The following is a 17,900-nucleotide window of genomic DNA, read 5'->3' on the forward strand; positions in this document are numbered from 1 at the left end:
TGTGAATGAGAGGTTGAAAAGTCTCTATATGTGATGATTGATCGGCGAGCGGCCCAGGGTGAACCCCGCCTCTCGGCCAATGACAGCAGACTCCGACCCCCCATGACCCTGCGTGCAGGATAAGCAGTAAACATAATGAATGAATGAATGAAAGCTATTTTACAAAAGTTACAGTTCAGGATTTTGTAGAATTTTGCTGAACACTTTTTCCTTGAATGTTGTTAAATGTCATGATCTTCATAGGTTTGCCACATCAATGTCTGGCCCGATGATGCGTCTCATCTGAGTTATTAGGAATTCAGGGAAAATGAAGCAATGTTTCATCTAATAATTTTCTCATGTAAAAGTTTGAGTTGCAGATTTTTTAGATAATATTTTGTCACATCTTTTGATCATTTCTAAAAATATTGCTTTCGTTTTTTTTTTTTTTTTGTTTTGTTTTTTTCACTTAAATCAATTCTGTACATGCAATGTCACCAGGCATAACTGAAATATCCTAAAGTAACTTATTGGCTACCTTGCATTTTGGGTTAGAAAAAGGCCCAGCGGATAAAAAAAGTAGTCGACAACAGTCTGCATATTTGTACTTTGCATCAAATGTTCATCCCGACATCCAAATGTCAACATCTAAAGACACCGCCGGGGATGGAAAGGTGGCTCAGATACAGGTCTTGCAAACGCACAAAGCGATAAAACCGTAAACCCTTCTGTCTTACGAAGGTGAGCGTTCACGGGTCCGTTGAAAGACGCCACTCCGCGTGGACTCTGACACGTGCACGCCCCATGGAACGCATCGGGATGGATTTGAAGTTTTCCCCGATCACCTTCAGGCATGAGTAGATCTGACATCAAGCGGTTTCGCCGGGGTTGCGGCCACGAGCAAGCGAGGAGGGCTCACATCGGCTTTACCCGGAGTACGCATAAAAATATGCAGAAGACAATAAATCTTTTATTTCCCCGCCAGGCAATTTACTTTGCTGTTTGCAGTGGAAGGGGGAGAAAAAAAAAAAAAAAAAAAACAACAAAACAATTCACAAACAATACATTACAAAGAGGCACGCTTTAAAAGCTCTATATATTTTCATTTTTCCACTGCTGACGCTGCCCTTTTGGCTTCGCCGAATTTCCATTCTCAATGTCAACAAACGCAGTAAATATTTTATTATTCATTTGCGGAAAGTGCAAAACATGATGTTCCCGTCCCATTAAATGATAATGCATGGTGGATCATTGAAGAGATTTCTTGCATCGGTCTAGACCGTCTAAATGGCAGCGAGGCAGATGAGCGGGCGGGGAGAGGGAGGAGCCTGCCTCTTAAGCACTTTCTTTTCTGACTGTACCAGAGAGAGAGAGCGAGAGAGCGAGCGCTGCACGGAGGAGAGAGGGAGCCACTGAACAAGAGAGCCATCACAGCGAGCAGGCATGGGAGCCGGAGGAGTGAAGTCAGCCTGACGAGCGGAGAGTAAACAGCAAGGAGAGGGAGAAGAGAAAAAAAAAAGGAGAGAGAGGCGGCAGGGGAGACTGAGGGTCTCCGCTCTAGAGAGACGGCGCCAAGAAAAGAGAAGAGACACTCAGTCAAGAAACTCCTCGCACTTCTATCCCACCTCAGCATCTCACCGGGAAGACGTCCGTGTGTGTGTGTGTGTGTGTGTAACATGATTTCCTGGCTGCTTTTTCTTCTTCTCTGTTGCTTTGCCAGAGCAGGTAAGGCTTTATTTTTCTTCTCCCCCCCCCCCTTCCCTTCCCTCCCTCTTTACCCCCTCGTTCCCGTCACTGAGCGCAAGTTTGGATGCAGTTTGACGGCTTTCTTTGTGTGGCGGCCGGAGCTCCGTGCGGCGAGCGGCGTCACCGTGGGTCACCATGTAGTACCGTCTTAAGCTGCTTTGGTGAATTGGTCATCCGTGCTTTGCTTTGTCACATTTGTGCAGACCCCCTTCCACCCACCGACAACCTCCCCCCCCCCCCTCGTATCCTGCTGAATCCCCCACGGGGGGGCCTGATGTGTCAGGATTGTGTTGCATCTCCACCTCCAGAAACTTGCGACTCCGTACTTCTGCCGGCTTGACATGAAACTAAGCGCGTAGCCTCTGCTTAGAGGGGACTTTGGTGACTTACCAACCCGGCCGGAGGAACCGGTAATCCGGACGGTGCCTTTTTTTTTTTTTTAAGGCTCATTCACCTGCCTCACTGCAGTTAAGGAAGTTCTCTCATAACCTCCAAGTAAGTTTTGTGCATCCATGAATACCATTCCGGCGTGAAGGTATTTAAAAAAAGCAACACTCAGGCAGTTCTTTGAAGCCGCTATACGTGGATTATCGCGAGACGCGGTGCGTTTGCATCCCAGAGTGCACGCCTAATAGACTATCTGGTTTCTCTTGTTATTTAAATCAGCTCTCATTAGCATGATGCCGTCAGATCCTAAGCTGCGCCGATATTTGTTCCGGGAGATACTTTGCCTTCTTGTCGGCCGCTGATACAGTACACTGTGAAACGGGAGTAAATTAAGCGAGAGTTAAATACTGCTGATTAGAGAAGCTTTAAAAGCTCCGACTTGTCTTATTGATTTCCGTTGGCTGCCCCCCCCCCCCCCCCCCCCCCGCCAACCCCCAGCCACCCCTATCCTGTGACTCGTGATGATTTCACGCACGGTGCGGATCGAGTTCTGCGAATCTAAACGGAACGGCCTCCTTGTGGGCTCGCGCAGCCAATCCATCACGGACGGCGGGGAGAATTACAGATGCCTACTTTGGAAAACTTATACAGGGAAAGAGTCATTCACTGAGAGCCTCCTGCTCGCCTGCAGAGGCTGTTCAATTGCAGGTAAGTGCCAGTTTGAGGGAGACTCTTTCCCTAATCTGCATAAAGAAGGCGATTTGCATCGGGCGGTTTCCTTTTTTGTGGTTTCTGGATTTGTGAAAACTTGTAATACAAGTACATCGTATTTCTGCGTAGCCACGGGTTGACGCCATCGGGCGATGTCGGGACGTCCTGCTGCGCAGGAGACGGCAGCAGCCTGTGGTCTGTATGCTTTGTTTCAGCATTTCAAGAGGTCACTCACCGCGGAGTTGGTTTTCAAAATCCGGGCATTCGATGGCGAAACAATCCGCGAAAGATGTTTCGACGGACGGTTGTTACCCGATTAGCCGCAGGGATAGAGACGCCTGCCATCATTTTATTCCGTCATAGATACCCAACATCAGCCGCGTTAAGACTTCGAGGTCTCGATTCGGGTTTTCACGTGAGCGAGATCACTAATGCCGTACCACTGACCTGCTTTTTTTATTCCTTTCCATCAGGCAGCGCCCCGGAAACGTCTCTTTACTCATGCGCTTTATTTACAATCTCGCTTCTTCGGTTCCACATGGGTATCATAAGTCTTAACTTTGATACACAGAGTCTGGCCGTGAGAGCTTAATCCTGACTTATGGTACATATATGCATTTGTGCTTTCCGATACCAACAGCAGCGGGTTTGCGTAAAGAAATAGCGTGCTTCGGTTAATAAGTGCTGGAGGTTCATTTGTGATATTATTGCTTTGCAGAGACTCCCAGGGAAATTCTGTATGATGTACTCCTTCACACACTCACACCGTTCCTTCCATCCCCCCCCCCCCGGGAACCCGTCTAATTCACCTGTTGTTGTGCCGATGACGTCTTGTTTCGACCGGCTCACTCATCTGCAGCTCTAAATGGATTCCATCCAAATGTTATTGCTGAACCCCGAGTCGAGGTTCAGCGTTTTGAAGTCTCGTGTTACAGCCTGCACACTCGCACACATGCACAAAGTAGGCCGTGACACACCACCACTAATTTAAATCTGACACTGGTAATAAAGCCTTTAATATGGCTCTCAGTAGCTCTCTTTCAGGCACCGTACATCAACTCTCAAGAGGATAGCAGCTTTATTGCCTAGTTTTATGAGTGTATGAGTGTGTGCTGGTGTCGGAGCGAACTGATTCACCCCCCCCCCCCGCTTCCCGCTTCCCCCACCCACCCTCTTTTTGTAAAGTGGAAGCCTGAGAGGGGGCATTTGCCACAGTTTCCAAATGACTGCTTCGTTTCCAGAAGCGATTCTTTATAGCGCCACGCTCCCCGGTGCGGCGCGCAAAAAAAAAAAAAAAAAACAAGGGTGTTCCTCTCCGCTCGGAGTAATCAGCAGCCCGGGGATATACAGGTAATATTGACCGGCCCGAGAGTTATTCTCTCATTAGAGAAGCCGCACGTTATGTATTGCTCAATCCTCCGGGTTTTTAGTGCTATAATCCACAGGAGGCCCGGGATTGGTCCGAGCGTAGCGGAGGCATCCTCGGATGCTGCGGCAGTCAGAACTTGGACAACCTCGAGCTCCATTAATAACCCGCGCACTCCGAGCCAGATCCCTACGCTCAGCAAAACTTGCATCGTTTAAGGAGATTGCAGGTGAGCAATCTCTTTACGCATGCAAATGAGCCGGGGCAACACGCTCGGCATGCAGAAATACATTTCCAAACCGCCCGTGCTCTCCGGCTGGATATAAAGGATCAAATGTCTTCTTCGGGATTCCTCGCGGACGCTGCGGAGGTTCGATGATATCAATTCAAACCAAAAAGGAGGAGGAAAAAAAGGAGACGAAATTCCCTCGCCGCTATTTGACCCGCCTTCTCTCGGGATGCTTGTCTTCCTGGGTTTTCGCAGCCCTCCGCTCGCTTTGGCCCCGGTTCACGAAAAAGCCGGATACCGAGAGAGAGAGAGAGCGGCTGAAGTTGCAGCACTTGTTTGGAGAAGATTAGTTTTCATTGCCTCGGCATCACACTGACACGCTTGGAATCGATACTTTATGGGACAGATGTTGATAATTGTAAACACCGCTGAACGGCTGCCAGTTAGAAGCCGGGGAAACGTGGACGTAAACAAGCCAGAGCTGGACTCGAAATAAAAGCCACCTCGCCTCTGGCTGCTCCAAAAGGCCAAATAGTATCTTCTTATACAAGTCAAAGCAATCAATACGAAAAGAAAAAAAATGAAATGGATCATCAGGAGGAAGAGCAGGAAAATGATGATCATGTAAATGGATAGAGAACATTCACATTAAGTTCTTAAACTAAGCATTTGAAGTCTGAAGGTCGTCGCCTTTTACAAATGTCAAGGAATATTTCAGAGGACGGCGCGGCAAATGAAGCTGGAGGTCCACGGATTGAACGCAATTCAAAAGACCACAAAGGACCGGCAATTATGACAACGGGTTCGATAAGAAAGACCAGGCCTTAAAATTAAGAGTCAAGTTGTCAAGGGCGAATGAAGGAAGGAAAAGACATCCCTTCAAAAAGTTTTCTAGAATAATCTAATAATCATAATCCCTTTGGTTACTTAACATTATTACGCTCGAATGAAATTTGGATCGCTTACACCGTAATATGCCGACCCGCACTCCGTCCAAAACAGACATAATTACCTGGACTTTGTGGAGAGAATCCCAAAATAACCACGTGTAGCTTAATATAGTTATGATACTGCAATGTACGGAAAGAAATCTAGTCGATATTGACCACCTCCATCCTTCATTTTGTTTCTGATCCTCTCGGTGCAAAGGGGAGGTCAGGAAACTCCGGCCCGGAGACGGATTGATCCGACCAGCAAGGTTATTCATAAATCCCCCAAAAAAAAAAGGAAAAAGTAATTATTTTTTTTTCCTTCGCTAACAGAAAATAACATAACGACCCTGTCCATCAGAGCTCAAGGCTTGCAGGACGTGTTGCGGTACCTCAGCCCTCTGCCAGTCAAAGCCAGGCGTGTTGTGTCAATCAGGCTGGCGGACTTGCGGGAGGAGAACCGGCTGCAGCGCTGGTTTGATTTCTATCTCTTGCCGCGTTGTATCGAGACAGTTTGCAGCCATGCATGCGCTCCCTGCCGCCGTCAATAAAGTCGCTATTCGAATTCAGGTTCAACCGTCGGCTTTCGGGAAACCTCATTTGGACTGAGACGATGTTATGCGATTAGCCTTGTAAGCTTACGCCTAAAGGAAACCCAATCTAAATTGCATCAATTGATTTAGCACAGCGGTTAGCGCGCCTGCTTCACCGCAAGAAGGCTACTTGTTCAATTCCAGCAGCGGGCACTTCTGCATGGAGTTTTCATGTTCTCCCCACGTCTGCGTGGGCTTCCAACGGGTTCTCGGATGTCCTCCGAAAGTCCTAAAACATGTAGGAGGTCAACCGGAGACCAAATTGCTGCATGTTAACGGGTATGTGAATGGTTTTATGCGGCTCTGTGATCGACTGGCAACCGGTCCGAGGCTCTCGGCTAATGAGAACCAGGACCCCGAATGCAGGACAAACGGTAGAAATCAGCGGTCCCCAACTATGCCGGAGAACTTTTTCAGCGACCGTATGTTGATATTTAAAGACAGAAGAACGTAAATATAACTTCTACACCTGACATTAAGCCATTTGAATAACTATTAAACAACTGTTACACCAATATCGAGTCATCATAATGCACAATCAGTCCGGAGGCCTGAGCTCGTTTCCCTGAGCTTGGACTAGACCAGTGTTTTCCCAACCACTGTGAGATCATCAGGTGTGCTGTGGAAAAATGCCCACTTTCACCTGATTGGTCCGAAAATTATTTATCCAACGCAAATAATGTGTCTTCCTATGTCTATGTGGGCAGCGTGCCCATTCGATGGCAACTGGTAGTGAATTAACCTGTGCATCTGTGTATCAGAGTGATTAGTGACGCTTTGCGTGATACATTTTTAAAATAAAAAGTACTTGTGTCTGCGTAAAAAAAACAGGCAGCGTTGTTGAAAACTACCAAGATGAGTGAGAAAGCAGTGAAAGCTTGCTATAAAGTTGCTGAACTTATCTCTAAATCCCAAAAGCCACACAGCGTAGCAAAACATATATATACTACTTGCCGGCAAAATCATAGTAGAAGAAATGCTCGGCTCTGGCGTTGATAAAGAAATAGCCCGTGTTCTCTCAAATAATACCATTTTCAGACATATTGATGACATGTCTTCGGACATTGCAAAAAAGTGTTCTGGAAAAGTTGCACATCAGTGGGAAATTTGCATTGCAACTTGATGAATCTATAGATATTAGATTTCACACTGAGTAAATTGAGACTACGGTTTCATTCCAATTCGTTAAAAAATGTTTTTGACATATTTATTTGGTGGTGTGCCGTGTGATTTTTCTGATGTAAAGTATGTGCCGTGGCTCAAAAAAGGTTGGGAAACACTGGACTGGACGGTTCCATCTGGGACGTTGATGGTAAACAGTGAGACACATTATGTTCATTATCTGTTACCCTTGTTGTCGTCACTGTCCCTGTGGAAAACCTCGCCTCACACAGGTAGGATGTTGGACGCTGCTTGGTCTCTATTTCAGAGGGTTTTAGTGGCTTCTTTCGTAAGAACAGATGTGAGGCCTGTTAGTCACCTGTTGTGGTGAACCTGAAGTTTAAGTAGGTTTCAGGACGTTTACATTTAAATGCGGCTCTTTGGCACTCTAAGATCCTTCTGGTGGCTCAGTGTTGGCTGTCGAAAAGTTTGTTTGTAGGCCATTTCAGCGAGGGTTAGCTTGTCCATTTACCGATGTATGAAAAAATGAGTCCAATGCAGGAGTGAGTGGGAGTGGAAAGGACAATTGTTCAAAATAAACTACCCAGAAGACTAATCAAAATCAAATACATGTGATTTTAAGCAACTTTATTCTTTCTTTGTAGCCAAATAAATGGTCCAATGTCTGGTACTTGAGTTTGGGGACCTGTAGTATGGATAATGATTAATGATTGTCATAAATGTTAAAAAATTGATTGTTATAAATGTTCCTTCGCTATACGAACGAAATACTGGTGTGACTTTGCAAAGTGCTGGTAGATGTGCAAAACGCTTGCTGGTATTTGAAAATACAAAATTGACAGCGCCAGATGACGTGCTTGACAGCTCACAGTGACCTTTCTATTGTGACACGATGGAAAGTTCGTATCTCTGTTTGGGACAAACCGACAACAGTTTTGCTGAAAGTTTTCCCATAAGTTCTTCCCGAAGTTCATTTTGAGAATCTTTATGAATATGAGCATCATATGAAGGAATGACCGCTGATCTGTGCCAAGAGACAGTCTGACATTAGCTGTAAAAAAACGAATCCTCCTGTACGGGCCGTTAATTGCTTTCCTTCGGAGATCAGCGGGACTTGACCTCCGGGTAACACGGCTGTCATCCAGGTGAACGTGGAACAACAAAACACTCTCCCTCTCAGTCACAGTTGAAGACGACAGGGGCTCCCTCTGGGAGCGTGCCTGGCATGTCACCCCGTCTTTTGAACAACACGCCGCAGTATTGACTTCTTCAATGGAGCGCAGTTTTTGCTTCTGTATGTTTCATCCTTGTTTGAAAACACACACATGCACACACACACACACACACACACTTGTACAAACACAAACACATTTGCATAAGCGTGCCGACACATACAAACATGAGGCCACATGCGCCCAGTCGGGACGTTTTTTTTTTTTTTTTTATGGTTACATGTAATGCCCAAAGAGATGTATTTCATTGCTTACTAAAAAACAAACAAAAAAAAAACTCAGAAAGAAAAGAAAGGGATTATATATATAAAACTTGTAAAAAAAAAAAAAAATACATATATATATGTGTGTGTGTGTGTGTAAATGTATACATAAATACAAACTTATACACACATACATATACCTATACACACACGTATGTTTGTGCATATGTGTGTATACACGTGTGTATATATATATATAAATACACGTGTGCACACATATATGCACACAAATAGGGTTGTGCACATATATGCACACAAATAGGGTTGTGCATATATATATGTATATAAAAGTATGTACATGTGTATATATATATATATATATATATATATATATGTATATATTATGAATAAATACAAAGGAAATAGAAAATATTTGTCTTCATCAAACTTAAGAAAGTGGCCCTGAATTTACTTTTATATTTCATACATTTTTAGTTTCCACATTTCTGTCTACAATGTGACCAATATGACAATTCTGTTTTTGAGCTGTATATCAGCGATAACCGATTAAACCGATTAAAGCAGGTGAATCCACAGAAATTTAGACGAAATCCTACTCTTGACCACAATGTTGTACTACTTTTATCCGGGTTTTCCAAAGAAACACTAATGTTGCAGAGTCCAAAGTCATCATGACACAAAAATCACGAGATTTGTTGTCATTCTTGCAGACTTGTCCTTTTTTTTTTTGTTTTAATACAATTTAGAATCTCAGCACACCTGATATATCAGCGCTGCCCGGTAGCAGACCCCGTACTTCCATCAAGATATTATTGGAAATCACTGCTCGGGGGTGTTTCGGTGCTGTGATTCATTAGGGCTTCTCTCACCGCCTTGAAAATGATAAATTGACAAGATAGAACAAAAATGCTGTATTAAAGAGGAATTTCTTAATCTCAAAGCCATTCTCGGAAAATATCCCTCGTTACGCGACGTAAAAACGGTCGAAACAGTGTTCATTAATTCTCGATACACAAAATGCGCCTTTGTGCGCTTCTCGGTTCCTCTAACGGGACACAATAGGAAGGGATATATTTCCAAGTCGATTTCTGACAGCGGCGGGATTTACCTTTCCCCGCAACTTTATGTCCGAGGGTCCCTCCGTCATCCCTTTATTGCGCTGCTACGGAGCGTTCGGCCGCTCCGGGTAACTGATGGATTAAAGATGGCGTAACAACTTAATGTACAGGAGGCAGCGGATGCAGCTCCCTCTGTGTCGCATCACGGCCATTAACCTCGTCTCTAAAGACGCCATCTGAGTCCATTATGATGAGACGCGGACGGGCCGTTACCTCAAATCACCCTGATCAACTGGAAATCGATGCCCATTGATCAGTCGGCGGATTTATTTCGGGTCCCGCGTCATGGCGGCCGGCCGGAGATCGAGCGGGAAGCGGAGGCTCCTGTGACGTTACGGCCCGTTTGGCCCACCGAGGTTCGGCTAATGAGAAAGCCTCCCGTTAATGATTGATGCCGGAGCATAAAGTGCATTGAAATAGGAGAAAACGCCGAAGGCGGAAGGAGGAAGACACATTTTAAGTCTGTCTCGTCGGAGGTCCTGCCAAACCGTGACAGTGTATAAACGGGGAGGGGCAGCTTGTGCATCAATCTCGATCACTATGTGGGTTTGTGCCCGTGGAAGTCCACTTGCGGGTTATTTGTCAGATCTGCGCTCCCTGATTTACTTAGATTTAGATTTTGTCCGCCGCGATCATTTCGTCATTCGCGGCGAGGATATACGCCCCAAACATGAACATTATGTCCTCCTCTCTAAATCTCCTCTTTCATAAATTCCCGTCCACCATCAGCTACGGATGCGTTCCGTATTATTGGTATCGATTCTACACGCGTGTTTCTCGGCTGTGGACGGAGATGGCGGACGCGAATGAAAGAAAATTTGCTGATGAGCTTTCCGTTCGCAGGGTCAAGGGAAAAAAAAAAACGTTGTTTCGGGGAACGGAAGAGCATTTTTTTATTTCTAAAAATAATCGCAATTATATATTATTTGTGTTCGCTATAACCTTCGATTTACCGCTTAGTGATGTGGAGAATTGATGTCTGCTGCATCTGGTGAACGTCAGAAGGATCCAGGAATAACCTCAGATTATTTTATATTATATATAATATAAATTTATATATAAATCAGATTCTCTGACAGGAAATAGGAGGTCTGCACTTTACATTTTAGCTCTACGTTCCTACAGTTTCATGTGAAGGTAAAATTAGACTCACAAAGTAATTGCACAGGTGCAGTCAGAGGTGTTATGTCTCGAGGTAATGCAGTGTTATAATACAATTTATTCATGGTTGAGTCAAACAAAGACAATTTTTTTTTTAATTATCGTAAGACAGAAACGCTTAATGTGAGGTACAGACAGAACATGCAAGAGAAAAAAATTGGTATTTGAAAAAAAGGATCACGTCCCTTATCTGACCATTATATTCACTGAAGGCTGAAAACAACAGGTTAAGTTCAAGATAACCTGCTATGCCATGAAATAAGAAAGTTAATCTCATTAAAATTCCCTTTGTGCAGTGATTATCTCTCATCCTTGTCATTTTTGTAACACTTGTCTAGCGTCAAGTAATAACTTTATTATTAACAAGTTTCCCGAAGATGTTAAAAGCCCGTGGCAAACCCAGCGACAACAAAGTTCTTTCTGGCCATGAGACTTCATACTTTGCAAGAAAGTTGCAGATTCTGACAAAAACAATGAGGTTGCAGCGACGGCACGGTCAGGTTGTTGGTCGCTTTATGGTGTCGAGCGCGAGATTTACCGCCGCTTTCGAACTCTACTCGCCATTTGGCCTTTGGGAAATACACAAACACCTCGGCTGACCGGTTGAAGTCATTGTCTGACCGAGCTTGTGACTCGATTTGCTCGTATATCAAATTAAATGTCCATATTACTATTGAATTTAAAGGCTATGAATCCGATGCAGGCCCCCTTATGTGACATTTAATAAGAAAAATGTACTTTATAAATAACAAATAATGTATTAAAAGAAAAAGAATAGTTTTTGTTGCTGCTTTATCGCTTAACTCTACACTCTTGATGCTTCAATGTGTTGCTAAATGTTACTAGCGTTCTTTGATACACTTAATTTTGTGTAAATGGAATTTTGCGTGAATCCTCTGTCTAAAATTTTCGCTGGGCTACCTGGAGATGAGCTGCATTTTTGTTTTTAAATGCCACTTCATGGACAGTGGCGGGATGCTCATCTTCTTACCTCCTAACTTGGTAAAATAAAGCAAAAAATTGACTGGTCGACGACTCGTAACTTTAAAAAACTCAAAAGTGTTGCACTCGTAAGTCAAGGTAAGTCACCTCCGAAAATTGCAAAGGCGTCTCCATCCAAGAATTTGACCGTGGCGACTTCAGATTTCTGACCAATAACTCTTTCTCACAGAATAACCGGGGGCTCGGGTTTTTGAAGTGATTCGAATGATTTCGTCCAAAAAAAAAAAAAAAAAAAAAAATCAGGAAAACACGCTAATCAAAAACGAAATTACAAACGTGAATTGATATTCGGACGAAAATGATTGCCTCGCTGTCACTAATGAAGCGAGTCCTTTTCAAGAGTAAGAAACGCAGAGCAGAGACCAGACAACCATCTGCCTGAGAGAGAGAAAGGGATTAAATGGGGGCCAGTATCTCGGCCTTTGAAAAGTGTGTTTTCTGGGAAAAACAACCAATCGTTACAGATTGAGAAATGATGATGTTTCAGCAGTACATATAAAAAAAAACATATATATTTATATAGTCCAAAATTCATAAAATTGCTGAGATCAGTTAGTTTTTGCCAAAAAATACGGTGCTTGTTTGTCCCGTGAAAAGAAAAGAAAGAGCTGGAGTTTAGAAAAGATAAAACTAACAGCTGGTAAAATATACAACGCGGCAAAGCACATTGATTTCCGAGGGCCTGGGATTTTCTGTGGACTTTGTTGCCTTTTTCATGGGGGTGCAACTTTTCCTTCCAGTTATGAAGATATTATACAGGCTTGAAGAGTTTGAGAGAACGGCGGTGAGCTTCGAAGGTGTCGGTCGTTTGCACCGACGCTGAGAAATGCGGGCACTTGGAGCAACTTGGCTCCTGATTTGATACATGAAGTCGGCGGTTACCCTCTTTTTTTTTTCCTCAACGCCGGGCCATTTATCAGGCCGGAGGGCATTAATATATGCATGCATGTGCGTCTGTTTGGCTTAGCTTTTCACTCACTCACGGGGTCCATCATGGAATCGGTTATTCTGCCGAATCTGATCGAGCGGAGAAAACTAACAAGAAACAAAACAAAACAAAAACGTTGTCTTTCAACGAACGATTCTGATACGCCGGATCGATAAACGTCGGCCGGAGCCAATTGACCTTGGGAGGAAACTAGGGCTTGAAGTTTTCTGTGAGCTGAGTGTGAAAGGGTTGTGAATGCAGAGCAGGCTTCTCGCACACACACAAACAAACACGCACACGCTTATTTTCATGTGGTTCGTCACGTGAAGGCCGCAGAACAGTCTTTGTTCAGCCCCGGGCGTGGACAGAGTCACGCAGGGCGCATGTGTTGAAAGGCGTGTGTTCACCCGTGGATCAGGCGCCACAACACTAATTACAAGCCGAGGCCCGGCTTTTGCAATATAAATGTAAATCAGCCTTTTAACTCGTACACAACGACGCCTAGAGAGTGTGGGGGGGGACGGATGGAGAGCGCCAACAAAGTAGCTCACCTCCGGATAATGATGTGTTTCCTTGCCATTACCGCGCAGCCCATCACAAAAGGTGTTGAGCCGCTTGAAGTGCATCTTGCGCGCCCCCTCCCCATTGGGCGGACGCCGGCTTTTGTTGTCGATTCCTCGTCCGCCCAGCGTCCGCCCAGCGAACCCGGGAGTGGGCAAAGTCGCCGGGTCGGTGACTCGGTTTACCGGCCGGCATATGCATCGCCGATCGCCTCGGTGGCGTCGGGACACTCTTGTCATTAATGCTCCGTGGGTCTGTGATCTGGCGCCCATGAGGCACAGACCCATCTGAGCGTGCTCCGTTTAATCTCGCCTCATTATTTTTCCATGTGGTAAACTGGGGGGTAGCGGAGGAGGGCGGGAGGGGGGGAGTTTTGATGCCGTCTTTTTTAATGGGGAGCAGAGGCAATCACCATGGGAGCTTATAATAAATGTTCTTCCCATGCTTTCTTTGAACCACTTCAGCCTCTGCAGATCTAGAAGCCTGTGCTCAGCAAAGACCTTTCTAACAAAGTCCCTTCTGATAAGGCCTGATAAAGATGCGTCTGAAGTTTTTTGGTTTCACATTGTGAATGGTTTCAGACACGCTCCGCTTCTTCAAAGTCCCCCCCCCCCCCCCCCCCCGCCGCCGACCCGCCCCGGCCCTACCGCCCCTGTCGGATAAATAAGATTGGCCGATGGCCGTGACATTCGCCGGCCCTTTAAAAACCCGTACCCGCGTGTCTGCGGCAGGTTCGCAGACAATATCCGCTCCCCGCGCCGCGGGATGTCCGAGACAAATCGAATTTGAATGCAGCGTCCGGGACGTACGTGATGCTCCGTGATGCTCCGTGATGCATGACCCCTCCTCCCCTTAAAAAAAAAAAAAACAAAAACAAAATGAAAAATAGTATTGTTTTCAGAGGGGCTAGAGAGGGAGGTTTATTCTGGAAACGGATGTACCGAAGCAGGCGGGGGAAACAAGAGACGTCAACCCGGCACCGCGTCCGGCGTGAGTCAAGTTTGACAAGTTGCAGGCGGCGAAAAATAGTTTACAGGACAAACGGCGGGTTCGAGTGAGATAACAGAACAAAGTAATCGGACAGGTGGGGGAGCGTTCGGAGGGGGGAATGGCGATGTGCGGGAGGATGAGCGGGAGAATCTGGCCCCCTTTCGCTCTCTCTTCTTTGTAGAAGTGTGTGGGAGGCATGGGATTTTCGCGTTTATGTGCCGAGCGGTAGGAGAAGGGGCTCCGTGTGTGAAAACCATGGGAACAGCCACCCCCGAAAAGACGATCCTCTGAATCATATATAGAGAAACATATAATCCTTAGTTATATCATATGGCATTAGAGAAACAAACACACACACGCACTCGCCGATTTCTCGGTATTCAGACTCCAACTCTGAAAATTAAACGCGATTCCTCACGCATAGTCGCATCTGTGAAATATAGCCGATGTAATTGGTGGGTTCCATCAAGTTCGCAGCGAGTTCAGGCCGATTGCTCGGCCATCTGGATGACTGGATAAAATCGGGCGACTGGTGAGAGAATAACATCCTGTTTACTTAAAGGCGGTCGTGCCGGAGGTGCGATTTCTCAGATGGGTTCGATTGTTGCCGCGCGGGAAGCCGCCCAAGATGATTTTCAGAAGACACCTAATGATGCCAAACGGTAATAATGAAGTCAATATTGATGCTGTCAAATTCTCATGTTCTGTATATTGATTAAAAAAAAAAAAAAAAAAAAGCAGCGGCGCTTGGAAAAAAAAAAAAGGCGCAAAAATAATTCCCAATCATAATATTGAAATAGATTTTCAGATATTAGTTGAACCCGATGCGGGTGATCCCTGGACTCAAAAAATGGGTTCTGTAGAAATAAACAATCGTTTGATGGGACTTTAATGCGTCAAATTGCAGAAAAATTGCATCGTTATTATAATTTTTTTTTTCATGCTGGGGAAGAAATCCCACCCTGCCCAATACCCCCCGCTTTAACCGTGCTTTTAGCGTAATTCGTGCGTGTTGCCTCCGATGTTCAGGGTTGAATTATGATATCCGAGGACTCGCGTTATTATCATAATGCCCATAATTGCAAATCTTTATTCAAGCTCGTCACGGATGATTCATTTCAATATTCGGAGCGGTACAATATTTTTGAAATAAATAATCGCGAGTGAGGTCACGCTAGTGTTCATTAACCTAGTTGGCGGTGGGCTAGCATGGAAAACAATCCTTGAACTACATATATCATGTAGCATGGTAATAAATGCAAAATTTAAATCAGATTTGGGATTTTTGCTTGAAAAAAAAACAATAATCGTGCAGCCATTAACAAAAAGGGCGTTTTGTTTGAGCTTTATTTCAAGTTTTTTTTTAAATTTTTTTTTATATCATTCAGAGGCAGTAAATGCCCACGACTTGTCCTTTCAGAGTCCCGGCACTCGTTTCGACACTCACGCTTTATCGACGGCTTGGGTTATACAAGTCTTGCAGCCGCACGTGTTGGAAACACATCTTACAATTTACGATCATTCGGGAGGCCGGGTCCGTGTTGGAGAACCGTAATGGTAACGATGTTTTTGTCATTAGCTGTCAGGTGCGCCAAACTCAGACGTGCCATTAAGGAAACAACAATTCCTCAAAACGTCTCTGCCAATTATAATAACGTTCGTCGCGTTTAATTTACTACGACTCCGCGCATCAGCCGGTAATTCAGCCACGTGGGTAATATATCGCATTCTCAAATGTCACTCATCTCCCTCTCCGCACCAGCATCTGGGTTTTAATCTTCACGGTTGGTTTTCCCACCTGGAGAAGGACATAAATCAAACATGGCCGCCGCCTGAATAAAACAAAAGGGCCCACAACGTATCTCACAAATCTCTCTGACTCATTGGGGCTCATTCAGTCAGCATCCCCAGCGCCGCCTGGCTCGGGCCCAAGTCATAAACAGCCTTCCACGAGCCCCACTGTCCCTCATATCCATTAGCTCGTATCCAGCAGGCATGGGGTGATAATGAAATATGCTTCCTGCTTCCTCATCAGACCACTGCCAAAACAAAAACAAAACAAAAACACACAGACGCACTCAAAAAAAAAAAAAAAAAAACAACAGAAAATGACGGTTGTACGCGGAGAAGAAAGGGCCGGAGCAGAGTTGCGGTTTTAGGTCCGCGAGCCTCGTCACAGTCGCGGAGTTGATAAGCCGCGATGAGAGGGCGAGAAGGCTCTCGGGGAATGCTGGGGGAAGAGTGGAGGTTGATAAACAGCCGAGCCCTTGGACTGAGCCAGTAGTTTATTGTAGCCTTATCTAAAGTGATAATGGCACCTCTGAGGGTCTGGTAATGAGGGATGAGTGGGAGGTAACCTTATGAAATCAGATCAGATAGCTGCTCCAGAAAGGTGGAGGAGCGTACACTCGATATTTTTTTTCCCCTCTCCATGAGGCAGTAGGTTGCAAAACAGAAATGTATGTGCGTGCGTGTGTGTGTGTGTGTCAGCGCAAAGAGGCCGGACTCTTTTCTCGCAGATCACGGTGAGACACTTTACCGTGACGCCCTGCTTTGCTTCGTCTTAAATCGGTGATCTCCCACCGGATACCGAACGCAAAGGTAGGCGTCGTCTCTCGGCTGAATTTGCTTTCCCCGCCACTTCTGTCATCTGAAAGTATGTTTTCACCCGAGGGCTCGCGAGCAGCTGTGTGCGGCATGTCGCGCTGCCAGCCACCCAGCGGGTGGCGGGGGGGGGGCCGGCAGCGTCCAAGCGGCGCCGCAGACATCGCATTCAGCTGTCGCCAATATCATATTCGATGCCGAGCTGTTTGAAAGTAAATCGTGACGAGGGCGTAAAATTTAATAAAGTTTCCAAGCGGCACAATGGCGCAGCAGTCAGCGCTTCTGCCTCGCTGGTTTGATTCCCCGCTAGGAGACGCCTTCCTGTGCAGAGTTTACATGTTCTCCGTCCGTCTGGGTGTCCCCGCTTTCCAGCCGCTGTCCAAAAACATGCACGCCGTTCATTTGAGACCCCGACTTTCCCAGATGTGTGAATGAGAGGATGAATGGTTGCACATCTTTGAAAGTGCTCGATTACTGCTGAACGGTTCGGGGCAATGTTCCCTTTAAGCTGCTCGACTGAGCAAATGTGCACTGCTCGCACTCTCAGCGCACAAGAAAACCTATCCAGTGCGATGAGCGCACTGCAAATGAATTAGATATAAAACTTTTTTTTTTTTATTATGTATCATTTTGCTGTGTAACTCTGTGAATGACAGGTGTCTGGCCAATCATGCGATTACGCTACGCAGCCAATCACGACATTGACAGTATTTGCCCATGCACGCTATGTAACAATAATAACAATGTGGCGGGGTTAAGTGACACTACCGCTAACCCCTTATCATGGTGAAACGAGCAGTGAATGTGATACGTCCACCCACCAAACCGAAGTAAAAAAGAAATGCGGTTCTTTTAAGTCGGAATGGCTGTCGCAGTATGTGCAAATAGAAGAACAAGCGGTGAAACCGGGTGAGATTTTTTTCTTTTTCGAGCAGGAGTCTGCTCTGCGAAGCTAAAGTAGCGAAGCTAAAGTGGTAAGCGAGTTTTCTGATGGAAAAATATGGAATAAATGGAAGCT

The 17,900-nt window shown here is 45.4% G+C and overlaps 1 protein-coding gene across 1 annotated transcript in view; it reads left to right on the top strand.

The window, feature by feature from the left end:
• Positions 1–1,346: 1,346 nt before the first annotated feature.
• Positions 1,347–17,900, top strand: part of LOC147226621 (kin of IRRE-like protein 3) — a 212,739-nt gene continuing 196,185 nt past the window's right edge. Inside the window, exon 1 of the mRNA XM_086160977.1 lies at positions 1,347–1,704. Coding sequence (XP_086017103.1) covers positions 1,656–1,704 — 49 coding nt within the window. The 5' untranslated portion in view covers positions 1,347–1,655. The remainder of the gene's footprint in view (positions 1,705–17,900) is intronic.

Source organism: Fistularia commersonii, chromosome 15, assembly GCF_037954325.1.
Source record: "Fistularia commersonii isolate RoL2024-O1a breed Wild chromosome 15, RoL_Fcom_v1.0, whole genome shotgun sequence".
In the NCBI taxonomy this organism is placed as follows: Eukaryota; Metazoa; Chordata; class Actinopteri; order Syngnathiformes; family Fistulariidae; genus Fistularia; species Fistularia commersonii.